General features: G+C 44.3%; 1 protein-coding gene across 1 annotated transcript in view; it reads left to right on the forward strand.

The window, feature by feature from the left end:
• The first annotated feature begins 8,572 nt into the window (after positions 1–8,572).
• Positions 8,573–16,984, forward strand: part of LOC311143315 (CLIP-associating protein 1-B-like) — a 105,389-nt gene continuing 96,977 nt past the window's right edge. Inside the window, exons 1-2 of the mRNA XM_084179145.1 lie at positions 8,573–8,659; positions 10,189–10,889. Of these exons, the coding sequence (XP_084035271.1) occupies positions 10,695–10,889 (195 nt within the window). The 5' untranslated portion in view covers positions 8,573–8,659; positions 10,189–10,694. The remainder of the gene's footprint in view (positions 8,660–10,188; positions 10,890–16,984) is intronic.

A 16,984-nucleotide genomic window follows, 5' to 3' on the forward strand; every position in this document is an offset into this window, starting at 1 on the left:
GCCTCATCAATCTACATACATACCCCATAATGACAAAGCAATAACAGGATTTTAGACATTTGAAATGAAAAACTGATATCACATTTACATCAGTATTCAGACCCTTTTCTCAGTACTTTGTTGAAGCACCTTTGGCAGCGATTACAGCCTGGAGTCTTCTTGGGTATGACGCTACAAGCTTGGCACACCTGTATTTGTGGAGTTCCTCCCAATTTTCTCTGCAGATCCTTTCAAGCTCTGTCAGGTTGGATGGGGAGCGTTGCTGCCCAGCTATTTTCAGGTCTCTCCAGAGATGTTCGATCGGGTTCATGCCCGGGCTCTGGCTGGGCCACTCAAGGACATTCAGAGACTTGTCCCGAAGCCACTCCTGCGTTGTCTTAGCTGTGTGCTCAGGGTCGTTGTCCTGTTGGAAGATGAACCTTCGCCCCAGTCTGAGGTCCTGAGCGCTCTGGAGCAGGTTTTCATCAAGGATCTCTCTGTACTTTGCTCCGTTCATCTTTGCCTCGATCCTGACTAGTCTCCCAGTCCCTGCCGCTGAAAGACATCCCCACAACCATGCTTCACCGTAGGGATGGTGCCAGGTTTCCTCCAGAAGTGACGCTTGGCATTCAGGCCAAAGAGTTCAATCTTGGTTTCATCAGACCAGAGAATCTTATTTCTCATGGTCTGAGAGTCCTTTAGGTGCCTTTTGGCAAACTCCAAGAGGGCTGTCATGTGCCTTTTACTGAGGAGTGGCTTCCGTCTGGCCACTCAACCATAAAGTCCTGATTGGTGGAGTGCTCCAGAGATGGTTGTCCTTCTGGAAGGTTCTCCCATCTCCACAGAGGAACTCTAGAGCTCTGTCAGAGTGACCATCGGGTTCTTGGTCACCTCCCTGACCAAGGCCCTTCTTCCCCTATTGCTCAGATTGGCCGGGCGGCCAGCTCTAGAAAGAGTCTTGGTGGTTCCAAACTTCTTCAATTTAAGAATGATGGAGGCCACTGTGTTGTTGTGGACCTTCCATGCTGCAGAAATGTTTTGGTACCCTTCCCCAGATCTGTGCCTCGACACAATCCTGTCTCGGAGCTCTACGGACAATTCCTTCGACCTCATGGTTTGGTTTTTGCTCTGACATGCACTGTCAACTGTGGGACCTTATGTAGCCTTATTCCAAAATGTCTGTGTAGCTCAGTTGGTAGAGCATGGCGCTTGCAACGCCAGGGTTGTGGGTTCGATTTCCACGGGGGGCCAGTATGAAAAAAATAAAAAATAATGTATGCACTCACTAACTGTGAGTGTGCTAGCTGTGCCACTAGAGATCCTGGTTTGAATCCAGGCTCTGTCGTAGCCGGCCGCGACCGGGAGACCCATAGGGCGGCGCACAATTGGCCCAGCGTCGTCCAGGGTAGGGGAGGGAATGGCCGGCAGGGATGTAGCTCAGTTGGTAGAGCATGGCGTTTGCAACGCCAGGGTTGTGGGTTCGATTCCCACGGGGGGCCAGTATGAAAAAATAAAAAAAATAATGTATGCACTCACTAACTGTAAGTCGCTCTGGATAAGAGCGTCTGCTAAATGACTAAAATGTCAATGTAAAATGTAGACCGGTGTGTGGCTTTCCAAATAATGTCCAATCAATTGAATTTACCACAGGTGGACTCCAAGTTGTAGAAACATCTCAAGGATAATCAATGGAAACAGGATGCACCTGAGCTCAATTTCGAGTCTCATAGCAAAGGGTCTGAATACTTAGAAAAAGTCAAGGGGTCTGAATACTTTCTGAAGGCACTGTACCATAAGAGTATCCTCGAAGCCTACCATTGACTATGTACAGACCCAGCATGCGACAGAGCTGCAGGAGTTGTGACCCATTTTTGTTATTTTGTCATAGTTGTGTCTAGGGGGGCATATTTGGGAGGGAATACTGTCACCTCCAGTTAGGTCTTTTTCCCCCTGTGTGCTGAGAGTGTCAGGTTCTTGTCCAGTTCTGGCATTTAGGTTGCCACAAACTAGTACATGTCCTCTAGGATGGAGAAGCTGTCATCTTTAAAGTATTCGGATTCTATTGGGGGGATATAGGTAGCACACATGAGGATCATTTCCTTATTAATTTCTAGCCAGATGTAAAATGTTTCTGTTTTGACTAATTTAATAGTGGGTTGGGTCTGCTCTATACCAAATGACCATACCCCCTGAGTCTCTTCCCTGCTTCACACCAGGTAGTTTGGTGGATGGGACTACCAGCTCTCTGTAACCTAGAGGGCAACCAGTGGGTCCGTCTCCTCTATACTATATTTCCTGTAGGATGACAATGTCTGTATTTCCAATTTCTTTGATGAAGTCTGGGTTCCTGCTCTTTAGGCCAAAGGCAGATTACCTAAGACCTTGTATATTCCAGGATGAGATAGTAAAAGCTTTGTGTTCCATAGTGTCTAGTGTTGTTTTTGTTTGCTTTAGGCCCGGACCATTACAGTAGGTGTGAGCAGAGCATGTTGAGCATCTGATACATAACTCTTAGGTCGCAGGATGGGGCTTGAGGGGGTGCATTAGTGGGGGTTGGGCCTGTTGCTCTGCTCACGGCCTGGGCATATGTGTGGCTGTCATGTTAAGGTCTTTGCTGCAGGGGCAGGGAGCATGGGGGGGCAGAAGGGGCTTAGGTCTGATCTGGGGGGGCCTATATAGGGTGTGTTCAGGGTTTGTTTGGGGTGGTCTCAGCTGGTTGTAGTGTGGCTGGTGAAGCTGTGGTCTGGGTGTAGATCCTCTTGGCGTGGTTTCTCTTGGTGCAGGTCCTTCGGGAGGGGTTCTTGCAGGTTGTTACGGATACAGGTATCCTGTGTCTTTTTGTGTTTCCTCTCCTTCTGCCCTAATAACAGGTGTCCTGTATGTTCCTGATTGGTGGTCGTTGAGGTGTCTGCTGATTGCTAAGGTGGACCAATCAGTGAACATTCCTCTGCATTGCACCACCTGTTGCTGGTTTTTCAATCACACATCCCATTGTATAAAAGCCGGTCAGTTGTGTTTGTTGTGAGAGAGAGAGACTATTTCTGTATGTGAGTATGGATACTGTGGTGTCCTGTTTTTTGTTTACTCACTAAGTTGCTGGTTACTCTGTTTGGTAATTTTGTTAGAGACTAATTTCTGTATGTGAGTATGGATACTGTGATGTCCTGTGTTTAGAGTACTCACTAATTTGCTGGTTACTCTGTTTGGTAACTTTGTGTGTTTCTGGGAAAAGGGGAAGTTAAGCAAGCTGCCCTTGGGCCTACATTACCCGTAGAAAGAACTGTCTATAAACACTAGTTAGACCTGAGCGGACCACCCCCTGTACTTTTGTATGATTAGCAGTAGCTTAGCGGTTCTTGAGGCAGGCAAGATCAGTTTAGGTTTTTTTTACACTATTGTTTCATTTCTTGGGTCCTGCTCAGCCCTTTTTCCCAAACCTTTACCGTGTGTTCACAAATAAACATTTTATGTTTGACGGTAGTTTATGGTTGTCGTGTAGTTTTTCGTTCTCACTGTTCCATGTCATCATCCTAATTTGCATGAATTATGTTACGGGTCTCATGTCCATCCACCCTAGACGTTTAAAGCCACGGGGTTCGTAACACAGGTCTTGGAGGGTGTCTCTCTGGGCGGGGTGTCTGTTGCTCCTGTGTGAGGTGCTGGGGCTGCGGTTGAGGGTGATGTACTTCAGGGTCCTGGCAAAAGTTGGGATTGCTGCCTTGTAGAGGTGGACCTGGTCGTAAAGGCTGTTCAAGTCCAGGGTGGAGTGATGGGCAAGGTAGACATTAGGTTTTGAGGCACAATCCTGGGAAATGCTTGCGTTCACCCGCTGAGTGGTGGCAAGGTACATTTATTTTCGTGGTAGCAGGGTGGAGATAACCACTTGTGCGTTGGGGAAAGTGGAATACGCTTTTTCAATCACTCCCTTGAGTGCTGTGGCCACCCTTTCCTGCTTGGCCCTCAGCTCGTTTGTGCCCGTGTGAATTATAATATGGCTGGGGACCCTAGTCTGTCCTCTGACAACAGCTCCAGGGCATGCCTAGTGTTTGGGCACCAGAGTTTAGCCACTTTGTGTTTGGGAAAAGGTTTATTCTCTTGAATGTATTTGCCATTTGAGTCAATGAGGAGCACAATTTCTGGCATTTGTGTGTCCCTAGTGGATGTGTGGGGGTTGTCAGGAGAGCTATCTGGGGAGCTGACAGGGGGGCTGTTAGGAGTGGATGGGGTCTGTTGGGTTGGTGGGTCCTGTGTTCTCTGTCCCATTGTGGTGTTGAGGTTGTGATCCGGGTCTGAGGTGGGCTGTTCTGCTGGCTTCTCAATCTCACAAGCACAAACATGAATCGAGTCGTGACCACGGTAACCTCCCGCCCTTAAAGGGGCAGGTGAACATTTTTGTATCATCTGATATTTTGATTAAAAGACTCGGGTCACAAAAAATGAAATTAAACAATATACCACATGACTTCTTACTAGTAATACATTTATTGTTTTAAAAACGTTACGAAGCATGCTCATCAGTTTTCTTTTTTTTTTTGTGTGTAATTTGAGCGAAAAATATATTTTGGCTTGTAAGAAAAATCTGAGTGGCTGGTACTGTAGATTTTTTTATCTACCTGCCACAGTGGCTGGTGGACCAAAAAGTAAATTTGATGCCCTGCTCACAGTTTTACCATAAGGTGAAATGAATTCTCAACAACAAAGCATCATTTTTACTTGTGTCCTGCCTGAGGTGACTCTTAAGTGAGCCTCACCTTTTTATAAATATAACAAACCATGAGAAAATACCCATTCTCAATATTGGTCATGTCACATTTGACATTACATGGACTCTAGCCATACCGACTAAAAGTAATACTATTTTTAGTCCGTATGGAAACTTGGACTCTTGCTGCTCTTATTCATCTGCAGTTATGTTTGATAAGGTTTATTTGTCAATGTGCTTTGATATTTTGGGTTTTCAAATCAAAATGTATTTGTCGCATACGCAGTTTAGCAGATGTTATAGCGGGCGCAGCAAAAGGCTTATGTGACTAGCTCCAAACAATGCAGTAAATGTCAAAGAAGTACACATCTTTTGATAGGCTATATATTATTTTACAAGAAATCAAGAAATGTCAGAACGAATCCAATTAACAACCAAAATAGCACTGTAACAGTAAACCAAATGCAATTTATACACACTGGATCAATTTACACGAGATATACTAAGAATATGTACAGCAGTAGACACTGTATATTAGTGCGCTATGTCAATAATCCAGTATATAAATAAATGCGGTGTGTATAAAGTGTAACTAAAATGCAATTTCGAATACGGTGTTTTAATACACAGTACAAAACCCCATGGCATCTGGATAGGATTGCAGGAAATTAGCTTCCGGACCAGAGTCCGGAATATAAATATATGTGAATGTTGTGTAGACAGCATGTGAATAGAAAAGTTGTGTACAGTCGTGGTCAAAAGTTTTAAGAATGACACAAATACTAATTTTCACAGTCTGCTGCCTCAGTTTTGATGATGGCAATTTGCATATACTCCAGAATGTCATGAAGAGTGATCAGATGAATTGCAATTAATTGCAAAGTCCCTCTTTGCCATGAAAATTAACTTAATCCCAAAAAAACATTTCCACTGCATTTCAGCCCTGCCACAAAAGGACCAGCTGCCATCATGTCAGTGATTCTCTCGTTAACACAGGTGAGAGTGTTGACGAGGACAAGGCTGGAGATCACTCTGTCATGCTGATTGAGTTAGAATAACAGACTGGAAGCTTTACAGGAGGGTGGTGCTTGAAATCATTGTTCTTCCTCTGTTAACCATGGTTACCTGCAAGGAAACACGTGCCGTCATCATTGCTTTGCACAAAAAGGGCTTCACAGGCAAGGATATTGCTGCTAGTAAGATTGCTCCTAAATCAACCATTTATCGGATCATCAAGAACTTCAAGGAGAGAGGTTCAATTGTTGTGAAGAAGGCGTCAGGGCGCCCAAGAAAGTTCAGCAAGCGCCAGGACCGTCTCCTAAAGTTGATTCAGCTGCGGGATCGGGGCACCACCAGTGCAGAGCTTGCTCAGGAATGGCAGCAGGCAGGTGTGAGTGCATCTGCATGCACAGTGAGGCGAAGACTTTTGGAGGATGGCCTGGTGTCAAGAAGGGCAGCAAAGAAGCCACTTCTCTCCAGGAAAAACATCAGGGAAAGACTGATATTCTGCAAAAGGTACAGGGGACTGCTGAGGACTGGGGAAAAGTCATTTTCTCTGATGAATCCCCTTTCCGATTGTTTGGGGCATCCGGAAAAAAGCTTGTCCGGAGAAGACAAGGTGAGCACTACCATCAGTCCTATGTCATGCCAACAGTAAAGCATCCTGAGACCATTGATGTGTGGGGTTGCTTCTCAGCCAAGGGAGTGGGCTCACTCACAATTTTGCCTAAGAACACAGCCATGAATAAAGAATGGTACCAACACATCCTCCGAGAGCAACTTCTCCCAACCATCCAAGAACAGTTTGGTGACGACCAATGCCTTTTCCAGCACGATGGAGCACCTTGCCATAAGGCAAAAGTGATAACTAAGTGGCTCGGGGGAAAAAAACATCTGAATTTTAGGTCCATGGCCAGGAAACTCCCCAGACCTTAATCCCATTGAGAACTTGTGGTCGATCCTCAAGAGGCGGGTCGACAAACAAAAACCCACAAATTCTGACAAACTCCAAGCATTGATTATGAAAGAATGGGCTGCCATCAGTCAGGATGTGGCCCAGAAGTTAATTGACAGCATGCCAGGGCGGATTGCAGAGGTCTTGAAAAAGAAGGGTCAACACTGCAAATATTGACTCTTTGCATAAACTTAATGTAATTGGCAATAAAAGCCTTTGACACTTATGGAATGCTTGTAATTATACTTCAGTATACCATAGTAACATCTGACAAAAATATCTCATAACACTGAAGCAGCGAACTTTGTGAAGACCAATACTTGTGTCATTCTCAAAACTTTTGACCACGACTGTACAGCAGTAGTTCTAGGATGAGCCATGACTAGAATACAGTATACACATATAAAGTAGGTAAAACAGTATGTAAACACTATTAAAGTGACTAGAGTTCAACTAATCTATGTACAGCCCTCTCTAAGATTCAGGACAGGGTACTGGCCGGAGGATTGCTAGTGATGACTGCTTAAGAGTCTGATGGCCTGGAGATAGAAGCTGTTTATCAGTCATCTGTACAGTCTCTGTCTTCTAGATGGTAGCTGGGTGAACAGGCTGTGGCTGAGGTCCTTGATGATCTCCTTGGTCTTCCTGTGACACCGGGTGCTGTAGATGTCCCACTGCCCAATGATGCGTTGGGCAGTGGTGGAAAAAGTATGCAGTTGTCACACTTTAGTAAAAGTATAGATACCTTAATAGAAAATTACTCAAGTAAAAGTAAAAGTCACCCAGTAAAATACAACCTGAGTAAAAGTCTAAAAGTATTTGGTTATAAATATACTTAAGTATCAAAAGTAAATGTAATTGCTAATATATACTTAAGTATCAAATGTAAAAGTATAAATCATTTAAAATTCCTTATATTAAGCAAAGCAGACACAACCATTTTCTTGTTTTTAAAATGTACAGATAGCCAGGGGCACACTCCAACACTCAGACATCTATACTTTTACAAACAATGCATTTGTGTTTAGTGAGTCTGCCAGATCATAGGCACGACCACGAGTTCTCTTGTGTGACCATTTTCCTGTCCTGCTAAGCATTCAAAATGTAATGAGTACTTTTGGGTGTCAGGGAAAAATGTATGCAGTAAAAAGTACATTATTTTCTTTAGGAATGTAGTGAAGTAAAAGTAAAAGTTGTCAAAAATATAAATTGTAAAGTACAGATCCCCCAAAAACGACTTAAGTAGTACTTTAAAGATTTCTACTTAAGTACTTTACGCCACTGGCGTTGGGAAGATCTCGCCACCCTCTGGTGAGCCCTGCAGTTGCGGGCAGTGCAGTTGCCGTACCAGCATCTAGAAGTTTGTGAGGGTCTTAGGGGCCAAGGCAAATTTCTTCAGCCTCCTGAAGTTGAAGAGGCGCTGGTCCTCAGTGATGTGCACGCCGAGGAACTTTACGCTTTTTAGCCTTCGATGTGGATGGGCGATCTGTATATAACATATGATTTGTAATAAATATAAAGCTTCAATATTGGGTTTGGTCACATCCATAGTAATGCCACGACAGCCATCAATACTATGTCAAACTATTCTCTGTTTAGGCCACACGATGTCGCTGTAGACTCGTGGCATACTGGCTTGACAGGTTTCAGAGCAACGGAGTGGGAGTCAAATGGGTGGCACCATTTCGCCTCCCTTTAGTTATAAAGCTGCTGAGTTGCTGTAGCACTCTCTTCAAATGAAGAAATGGTGCATTCACGCAAGTAGTAGCTACATCGATCGCCATATAATCCAGGAAAGGAAATATATTTATCTAGTAGTGAACAACAGAAATGTGCATGCGTCAATTTCCAAGTGCCAAAATCCTCAGATTGACGCGTGCGCATGACAATCCCATTCTTTGTCCACCAAACGGCATTCCGGGGTGGAGACTGAGGTGCCTCGATGCTACTGTCATAACCCGAAAATATTTACAAAGCTGTCAAAGACTTCATATATTTGTGTTGCTCTTTCTGAACAGGGTATGGTAAGTACGAAGATAAACCTTTTCAAATGTATAATATATGCATGCTTTCATTCAGAGTAGTTGCTCACATTGTGTGTTGTGGTAGCTGAACTAGCTTTGTGTGATTGGACGTTTAGCTAGATAATCAATGAAAAAGGGCTAGCGCCATCTAGCTTGCTTGCTAGCTAGCTAGTTCAAATAAAGGGTATCTACTGTAGCGGTTGACTCCGGTCCATAGCTACACTTGTCAAAATATGCGGTTGTTTTGAATGTGTTTCCATTGAACTATTGCATTTTTGTTTTATTTGAACCAGATAGCACCTGACTAAGTAATAGTTAACTGTTTAACAATACGAGCGAGACAAATGGATACGGCTGCTGTTAGCTAGCTGTCAGCCAAGCAGATAAAACAACTATCTAGGCAACTGTACAAGGCTACTGTACAAAGATTCAAGCACAAGGATGTGTGTCAGAATTGTATCTGTTCATTCATTCTAGCTAAACGTTTGCTTTCTCTGACGTGCATTCAGACAGTGTAAATAACAAAACAAAATAATGGTGCCTTACATGTCTTACATTTGTTGTATGACTGCTTAGGTTGTGGGTAGCTTTAGGACAACTACGTTGTGTCCCAGAGCTAGGTTGTGGGTCTGACAGTCTTTGTTTGAATAATCCTTTGTGAGTGTGCTCTGTCTATTCATGCATCTGACACTACCCACAAACTGAGAATCATGATAATAAAACCGTACAGTTTACATGAAATGAGTTGCTATTGCCAGGTCCCAAAACTCCCATTGCTTAACAACTACCATAGGAGTTAGCAAAACAACACAGACTCACCGCTACATTTACAGATATCTATTTTACAGTTATTTCATTTAAGATAAACTTCATGGTTCTTAGTATGTGGGTAATGTCAGACTTTCTGGCAGTCAAATCTTTAGCCCCTTACCAGTTGGGCATATCTGACCACACAAATGTATTGTCCAGACAGAGACATATTCTATATTCTATGTACTATTTAATTTTTTAATTTTTTATTTAACCATTATTTAACTAGGCAGGTCAGTTAAGAACAAATTATTATTTACAATGACGGCCTACACCGGCCAAATCTGGGTGACGCTGGGCCAATTGTGCGCTGCCCTATGGGACTCCCAATCACGGCCGGTTGTGATACAGCCTGGAATCGATTGCGCCACTCGGGAGCCCAATTTTAGGAGAAGTAGGCATTCCTTGCTGGCAGGTCACGTCATACACAAACAAAGCCATCTTATTTGCAGTGAACAAGCTGTCAGCATGTCAAAGAGAGAGCAAGTGGTGTGAAAACAAAGCCATCTTATTTGCAGTGAACAAGCTGTCAGCATGTCAAAGAGAGAGCAAGTGGTGTGAATGTTTTTCAAATGACGTGTCAACGGGTTGGGGGCTCCCGTGAACTCTTCACTGACCCCAGTTGCCATGGCGGCAGGTTGTGTAGCATTTACTATTTTGAAGACAGGAGGGTGGGATTGTGTTAACGGTCTCCACTTCTCTATTCTTGACCCCTGTAGGGCTTCCTGGGAACCAGGGACCACTAAGTTATGAAGCTCTTCCCTTCCAGACCTTCCCTGCTCTCCATCTCCAGTTACTGCCTGAGCCTTACCCACTGCTGCTCTCACATCCACCATCTCTGCTCAGCCTGGTACTAGCAGCTTGGCTCAGACTCACTTCATCACAAAGAATAAAAAAAGAGAAAGAGAGCGGGAGAAGAGAAGAAAACCCTTCCCAGCTGCCATCCAGACACACATGGTGCATAGTTGCCATTCTCTAGAATCCATCTATCCCCGTGGCCCAGCCTCCAGCACACATCACATAGCCTAGCCTAGCCCAGTGCCTGCCCAAGGGATATAAATAGGCTGCACCAGCTAGTGTGTGGAGTGTGCGCTTGTGTTTCCTTTTTTCTCTGGGTCATACATACGACCAGGAGGGGTCACACCCATTTGTTTTCTGTCTTCCCACTGCCTGGAGCAGTGTTAGTTAGTGGTGGGACCGAGGAGAGAGTGACGAGGCAGAGACCATGGAGGTCAATATGGAGTATTGTCTGGCCCAGGTGGTGCAGAAAGACCTGGGGCGGAAGGTGCAGGTGGGACAGGAGCTCATAGATTACATTGTGGATAAGGAGAAGTCCCAGGACCTGGAGCAAGACCAGACGGCTCTGGACAGGATGGTGGACGGCATCGCTACCACCTGGGTCAACTCCTCCAACTTCAAGGTAAGAAGGGTATTCATACCCTTTGACGTATTCCTTATTTTGTTGTGTTACAGCCTGAATTCAAAATGGATTAAATTGATTTTTTTTGTCACCCATCTACACACAATACCCCATAATGACAAAGTGAAAACATGTTTTTAGCAAATTTATTGACAATGAAATGCAGAAATATCTCATTTACATAAGTATTCACACCCCTGAGTCAATACATGTTAGAATCACCTTTGGCGACGACTATAATTGTGAGTCTTTCTGGGTACATTTCTAAGAGCTTTGCACACCTTGATTGAACAATATTTGCACATTATTTTAAAAAAAAATCTTGGTTGGTTGTTGATCATTGCTAGACAGCCATTTCCAAGTCTTGCCATAGATATTCAAGCCGATTCAAAACTGTAACTAGGACATTCAGGAACATTCAATGTCGTATTGGTAAGCAACTGCAGTGTATATTTGGCCTTGTGAATTTGTCTCCCAGTGTCTGTTGGAAAGCAGACTGAACCAGGTTTTCCTCTAGGATTTTGCCTGTGCTTAGCTCTATTCTGTTTATTTTTATCCTGAAAAACTCTCTAGTCCTTGCCGATGACAAGCATACTTGAAAATATGGAGAGTGGTACTCAGTAATGTGTTGTATTGGATTTGCCCCCAACATAAGACTTTGTATTCAGGACATGAAGTTCATTTCTTTGCCACATTTTTGCAGTTTTACTTTCGTGCCTTATTTCAAACAGGATGCATGTATTCCTTCTTTTCACTCTAATTTAGGTTAGTATTGTGGAGCAACTATAATGTTGTTGAACTTCAGTTTACTCCTATCACAGCCATTAAACTCTAACTGTTTTAAAGTCACCATTGGCCTCATGGTGAAATCCCTGAGCGGTTTCTTCCTCTCTGGCAACTGAGTTAGGAAGGACGCCTGTATCTTTGTAGTGACTGGGTGTATTGATACACCATCCAAAGTGTAGTTAATAACTTAACCATGCTCAAAGGGCTATTAATGTCTGCTTTTATTTATGTATTATTATTACCCATCTACCAATAGGTTCCCTTCTTTGCAAGGCATTGGAAAACCTCCCTGGTCTTTGTAGTTGAATCTGTGTTTGAAATTCACTGCTCGACTGAGGGACCTTACAAATATTTGTATGTTTGGGGTACAGAAATCAGGTAGTCATTCAAAAATCATGTTAAACACTATTATTGCAGGGGCCTCCCGAGTGGAGCAGCGGTCTAAGGCACTGCATCACAGTGCTTGAGGTGTCAATACAGACCCAGGTTCGATCACAGGCTGTTCACAACCGGCCGTGACCGGGAGTCCCATAGTGTGGCGCACAATTGGCCCAGCGTCGTGTGTCCAAACTTTTGTCTGGTACTGTATGTAGCCTATGTTATGTGCCTGGGACAAGCGGAATTAGAATGGCAGTACGGCGTTTTACCTTAATCCTTCCTTCCAAATTCTAGAAGAATCACTTCTCCTGAATAACGTGAGATGCATTGCACCTTAACATAAACTTAATTGTTTTCCTTAAAAAACAGATATTCATGCAAAAAGATTGCTAATATTTTGGAATTCTTTCATAGGCCTATGACTTATCTATCCCAATTGTGAGGACATCAGCAGTCCAATTTGTCAATGCGCCTTTTCTTTCCCAACTGTCTGTGTGGATATTTCCTTGTTTTATTTACAAAGCTGGTGATTTCTTGTTGTGATACGTAGTTTATTTTATGCTGGTACCTCTGAGATCTCAATCTAAACAAAGCCATACTTGCCCTGGCCTACATAGTTTAGTGGGTCTCAGACCTTTGTGTCTGCCCTGTTTTGCCTCCTTGCAGTCTCTGTGTTTAGCTGTTTCTGCCCCAAGCCTCAGGCCCTCTGACCTGGTAAACTAAGGCAAAGCACTCCCAGGCTCTCCACCCTCCCCGCCTGCTGTTTCTGGCACGGCTAGGAGGTGGTCTTTAGGACCTGAAAGCTGTGTTGCTACAGAGAGAGAAAGAGAGAGAGGCCTAATTGGAGCTGCCCTGGCCTGGTTACTGCTCAGATGAAGGAGCTCTATAGAGGTTGAGTGATGACTAAGTGAGAGGGGTTCAGGCATGGGGTTCCACAGGGCCAAAGAAGGTTGTAATCACTTTTTGATTGCAGCCCAGATGGTCCGCAATACATATTGATCCTTCACAGTGATGACACTAGTGCTGTGTCACAGGTTAAAGGGATGTGCTTCCAAATGTCCTCCTTTTCTCCACATCCTTGTTTTGGTGAAATGTTGTATGTTTTAGTGTGCTTCAAAAAGCTTCAGGGTGGTCACATCAGCTGATGTATTCCTTGTCAAGGTCATATGGAGAAGTTGGAAGTCTCCATTGTCTGGTAGTGTAATGATTTCTCTGCTGTGCCTCTGAAAAGCATGCAGTGGCTGGACCTCAGAGCGACGCTTGCCTGGATGCAGACTGTGGCTGATGGGCAGAGTAATGTGAAAGTATTTGGGTAGAGCCAGAGGGAGAGAGTGTGTGTGTGTGGGGCATTCTCCGTAAATGGTGGATTGGGGGACATGCCTGAGAACATTTTAAGGTCAGACTAAGTAGTGCAGGCTTTATGGTCACTGACATCTCCCAATACATTGCTCTGTAGCCTAACCAAAGGATAACCACAGCTTTTCACTTGAACCTAGAACTAGGCCTATATCTGGTCCTGTCATCACTACAGGCCTGTTGTTTTTCTCAATTGAATGGAAAAATATCATATGTAATGGATTGAACAAGGGGTCCTATAGGCATACCTTCCAATCCCTAACAGAAGAATAGTGAATCTCTCCTCCTGCTCTTCTACATGTTGCCTAGTCCTAACCTGCCAACATAGTAACTGACACTGCTCTAGCTTAGCTGGTAATGTGTGATGTGTGCGGAATTAATGTAGTAGTACAGTAGTATTTAGTCAAAGATTTTTATAACTAAACCAAGAGACCACAGCTTGTCATTTCCAATGGGAACAAATTAGTCATGGTGGGCAGAGCCAAGCACATGCTAGCGAGATCCTATTGGCGCGTTCTAGTATGCGTCTGCATATTTCCGTTAGGGAACGCCTACTCTGTGAAGTGCGAGTGTGTCATAACTCAATTCGCCATTGCACTCCTTCTAAACAGCACTATAAAAAAAAAAAAAACTTTTGCAAAGGGTAAAGTCTACAAAATGTAGTCCACTCTGTTCATAACAGATTGTAGTTTTGGGAACAGAAAACTGTATTGAGATAAAATGTTTAATTGCTGAGAACATTTGCAGAATGTCGGCCAAAATCCATCTTGTTCCGTCTTCTCTCACTGCCCGCCAGTGGGCTCCTCTCACTACCATATTTGGTATTGAGTGGAAACGCCAACCGGATGCTTCACATTTATACATCCAGTGAAATATCTGTCTCATTGTTCTCTCTGTGATTTAGTCCTTCATTTGGCAGACTGTCCCATTAAGACTTAGAGGGAGGGCAGGGATAACAACAGTACATGTCTGTCCTCTCAGCTCACAGTGGACTTCATCATGATTTATACATATGTAATGACGACCTACAGGCTAACAACCGAGGGAGAGCTGTGATCAGTGTGGTAGTAGTTGACATTTCCTTTCTCACAATGGTTTCTCTGCTGCAGTCTTTTTTTTTTATGTCTCTGCCGTACAAGGGTGTGTCTGTGTAGACCCAGCAGCCTTGCCTCACTTCAACGCTAAAACAACATTTAACATGTAATGGTAGACCTAATGATAGTTTGATGCAGGTGCGTCAGATGTTGAAAAAAAGATCACAAAAATGGGAGCAGTATTTTCAAAGGCATATTACACTGTCATTATAGCAGCTAATCCTGAGGCTACTCCAGGCAAGATTAATGTATGTGTGTGTCTGATGTCTGTGCACTGTGGCCTGTCAGAACATAGGCCTGCTTGCGGTACTGTGTGTTTACGTTTGGTACAGTGCTTGCTGGCCCTGCTCTCCTGCTTGTCTGGCGCTGCAGTATCCAAACTCAGGATCACGTCTTCTTCAGCAATCGGCACCTGACACTGCTAAGGCTTTTCTGCCCTGCTCCAATCCACCAATCCACCAAAACACTGTAAACCCCTCCACTAAAACACACTAATAATCTCCTTTACCAATCCACACCAAACTCCTGTTGCTCTATTTATATCCGTTTTGCTACCCAAAGCAGATTCAATAGCTCTGGGAAAAATACTCAACCCCAAGCTCAGCAAAATAAAATATAAGCTCTAGCCCTTGTCTCACATTTTTATCATTTTTAAATCTAAGCAGGATAGGGCTCCAGTCTGTATTACTTTTCTCAGCCATCAATCTGCCACTTGCACTGTGTAGCACACTGTAGCCCTGGGCAACCAGGTAAGCTGGGCCGTCTCTCTGACCAAATCAATGACCTCACAGAATCAGCTGTTTGATGAGGCATGAAGAAACCAGTCAGACAACACCGGCTCAATGTCTCCACTCAGCCTCCCTACCTCCCCTACCCTCCCTATCTCAGTGGATGGTTCAGCCGTCCTCTCTCTCTCTAGCCTCACTCTCTCCCTCTAGCCTCTCTCTCTCTCTCCCTTTAGCTTCTCTCTCCTTCTAGTCTCTCTCTCTCTTCCTCTAGCCTCTCTCCCTCTCTTTCTCTGACTCTCACTCCCACTCTCTCACTCCCCTCTCTCTTCCCCCATACTTCCCTCTCTGTCTCCCTCTTTCGCTCTCGCTCCCTCACTCTTTCTCTGCCTCTCTCTTACTCTCTCTCTCTTACCCATACGTCTCTCTCTCTCTCTCTCTCTCTCTCTGTCTCTCTCTCTGTCTCTCTGTCTCTGTCTCTGTCTCTCTCTGTCTTGTTCAGAGACACCCCAGCAGGAACCCTGTCTCTCTCTAGATTTGGGCTGAAGCATTGTCACCCTGTGCCAGGGTGTTTGAAGTCTCTGTCTGCACTGTGACACTGAGCTGCCCTGTGGGCCCTGGTCAAAAGTAGTGCACTATAGGGAATAGGGTGCCATTTGGGACAAATACCCTGTGTCTTACAGGCTGCAGCAGCGAGAGAGATGTTGGCTTGCTAGCTGGTGTAGTCCTGTCCTCTGGCTGGAGGAGTCCTGTGTGTCACCCCCCACTGTACCTCTCTCTGAGGATGATCTGCCAGAAGAGAAGAGGACAGAGGACACAAATGTCACAAAACCATTATAGTGGCTGGCTGATATTGGCCTTGTAGCTGTACTGACATGATATACAGTATGCACTGTCAAAATCGGGATAAGCCAATAAGCCCTGTGGCTACATTTTGAAGGTGTATTCGCATTAAGTTGTCACTCTGAAGAGACCTCTTAAATCATACAAACCTGAGGCAAACTCTTCATCTGGCACTGGTCCAACGCACCCTCAAACCATGTTCTATCTTGGCCAGGTCGCAGTTGTAAATGAGAACTTGTTCTCAACTGGTTTACCTGGTTAAATAAAGGTGAAATAAATAAAATAAATAAAAATGTATTCTACAAACTAGTTCCTCAATAATAATAATCATGCAATGCTGCTTGTCCAATGTTCTGCATTGCTAATGCTAATCCAGTACTGCTACTTGTCTTTCCCCTCGGGATGTTATTTTATGATGGATGGCATTTGTCATGGAAAGCTGCTCCTTCGTTTAGCTCAGCTGCTGTGGTTCACAGTTCCACTTGGCTTCAGGTGGTGAGGCAAGGAGATGAACATGTCCCTTGTTTGAGTGACGGGAGCAGTCCAGTAGGCCTCTAACCTTTCCCCAAAGCCTGTACTAATGCTCTGGTCTTAATTGACCTTGTATGATATGTACTGTAGAGAGCAACACAGACCTATGTGTGGCTTACTGGCTTTTTTGTCACTGTAATATGATGCACTCTGTACAGCACAGCAGCAAGCCCAGCCTTTTCTTCTTGGAAACCTGACTAGCAGACTGACTGACTGACTGACTGACTGAAGCTAGCACATGCTGACTACTGTGGGACAGGGACAGGTAGGACTGTAGGGTTCAGTACTGAAACCTCTCTGGGGTCATGTCAACCCACTGAGGAGGACTTTGTGCCGGTAGAACCAAGACAAACATAAGCCTGTGTTTAAAAGTTAATCCAAA

The sequence above is a fragment of the Coregonus lavaretus genome (genome assembly GCF_964263955.1).
Source record: "Coregonus lavaretus genome assembly, chromosome: 16".
Classification (NCBI taxonomy): Eukaryota; Metazoa; Chordata; class Actinopteri; order Salmoniformes; family Salmonidae; genus Coregonus; species Coregonus lavaretus.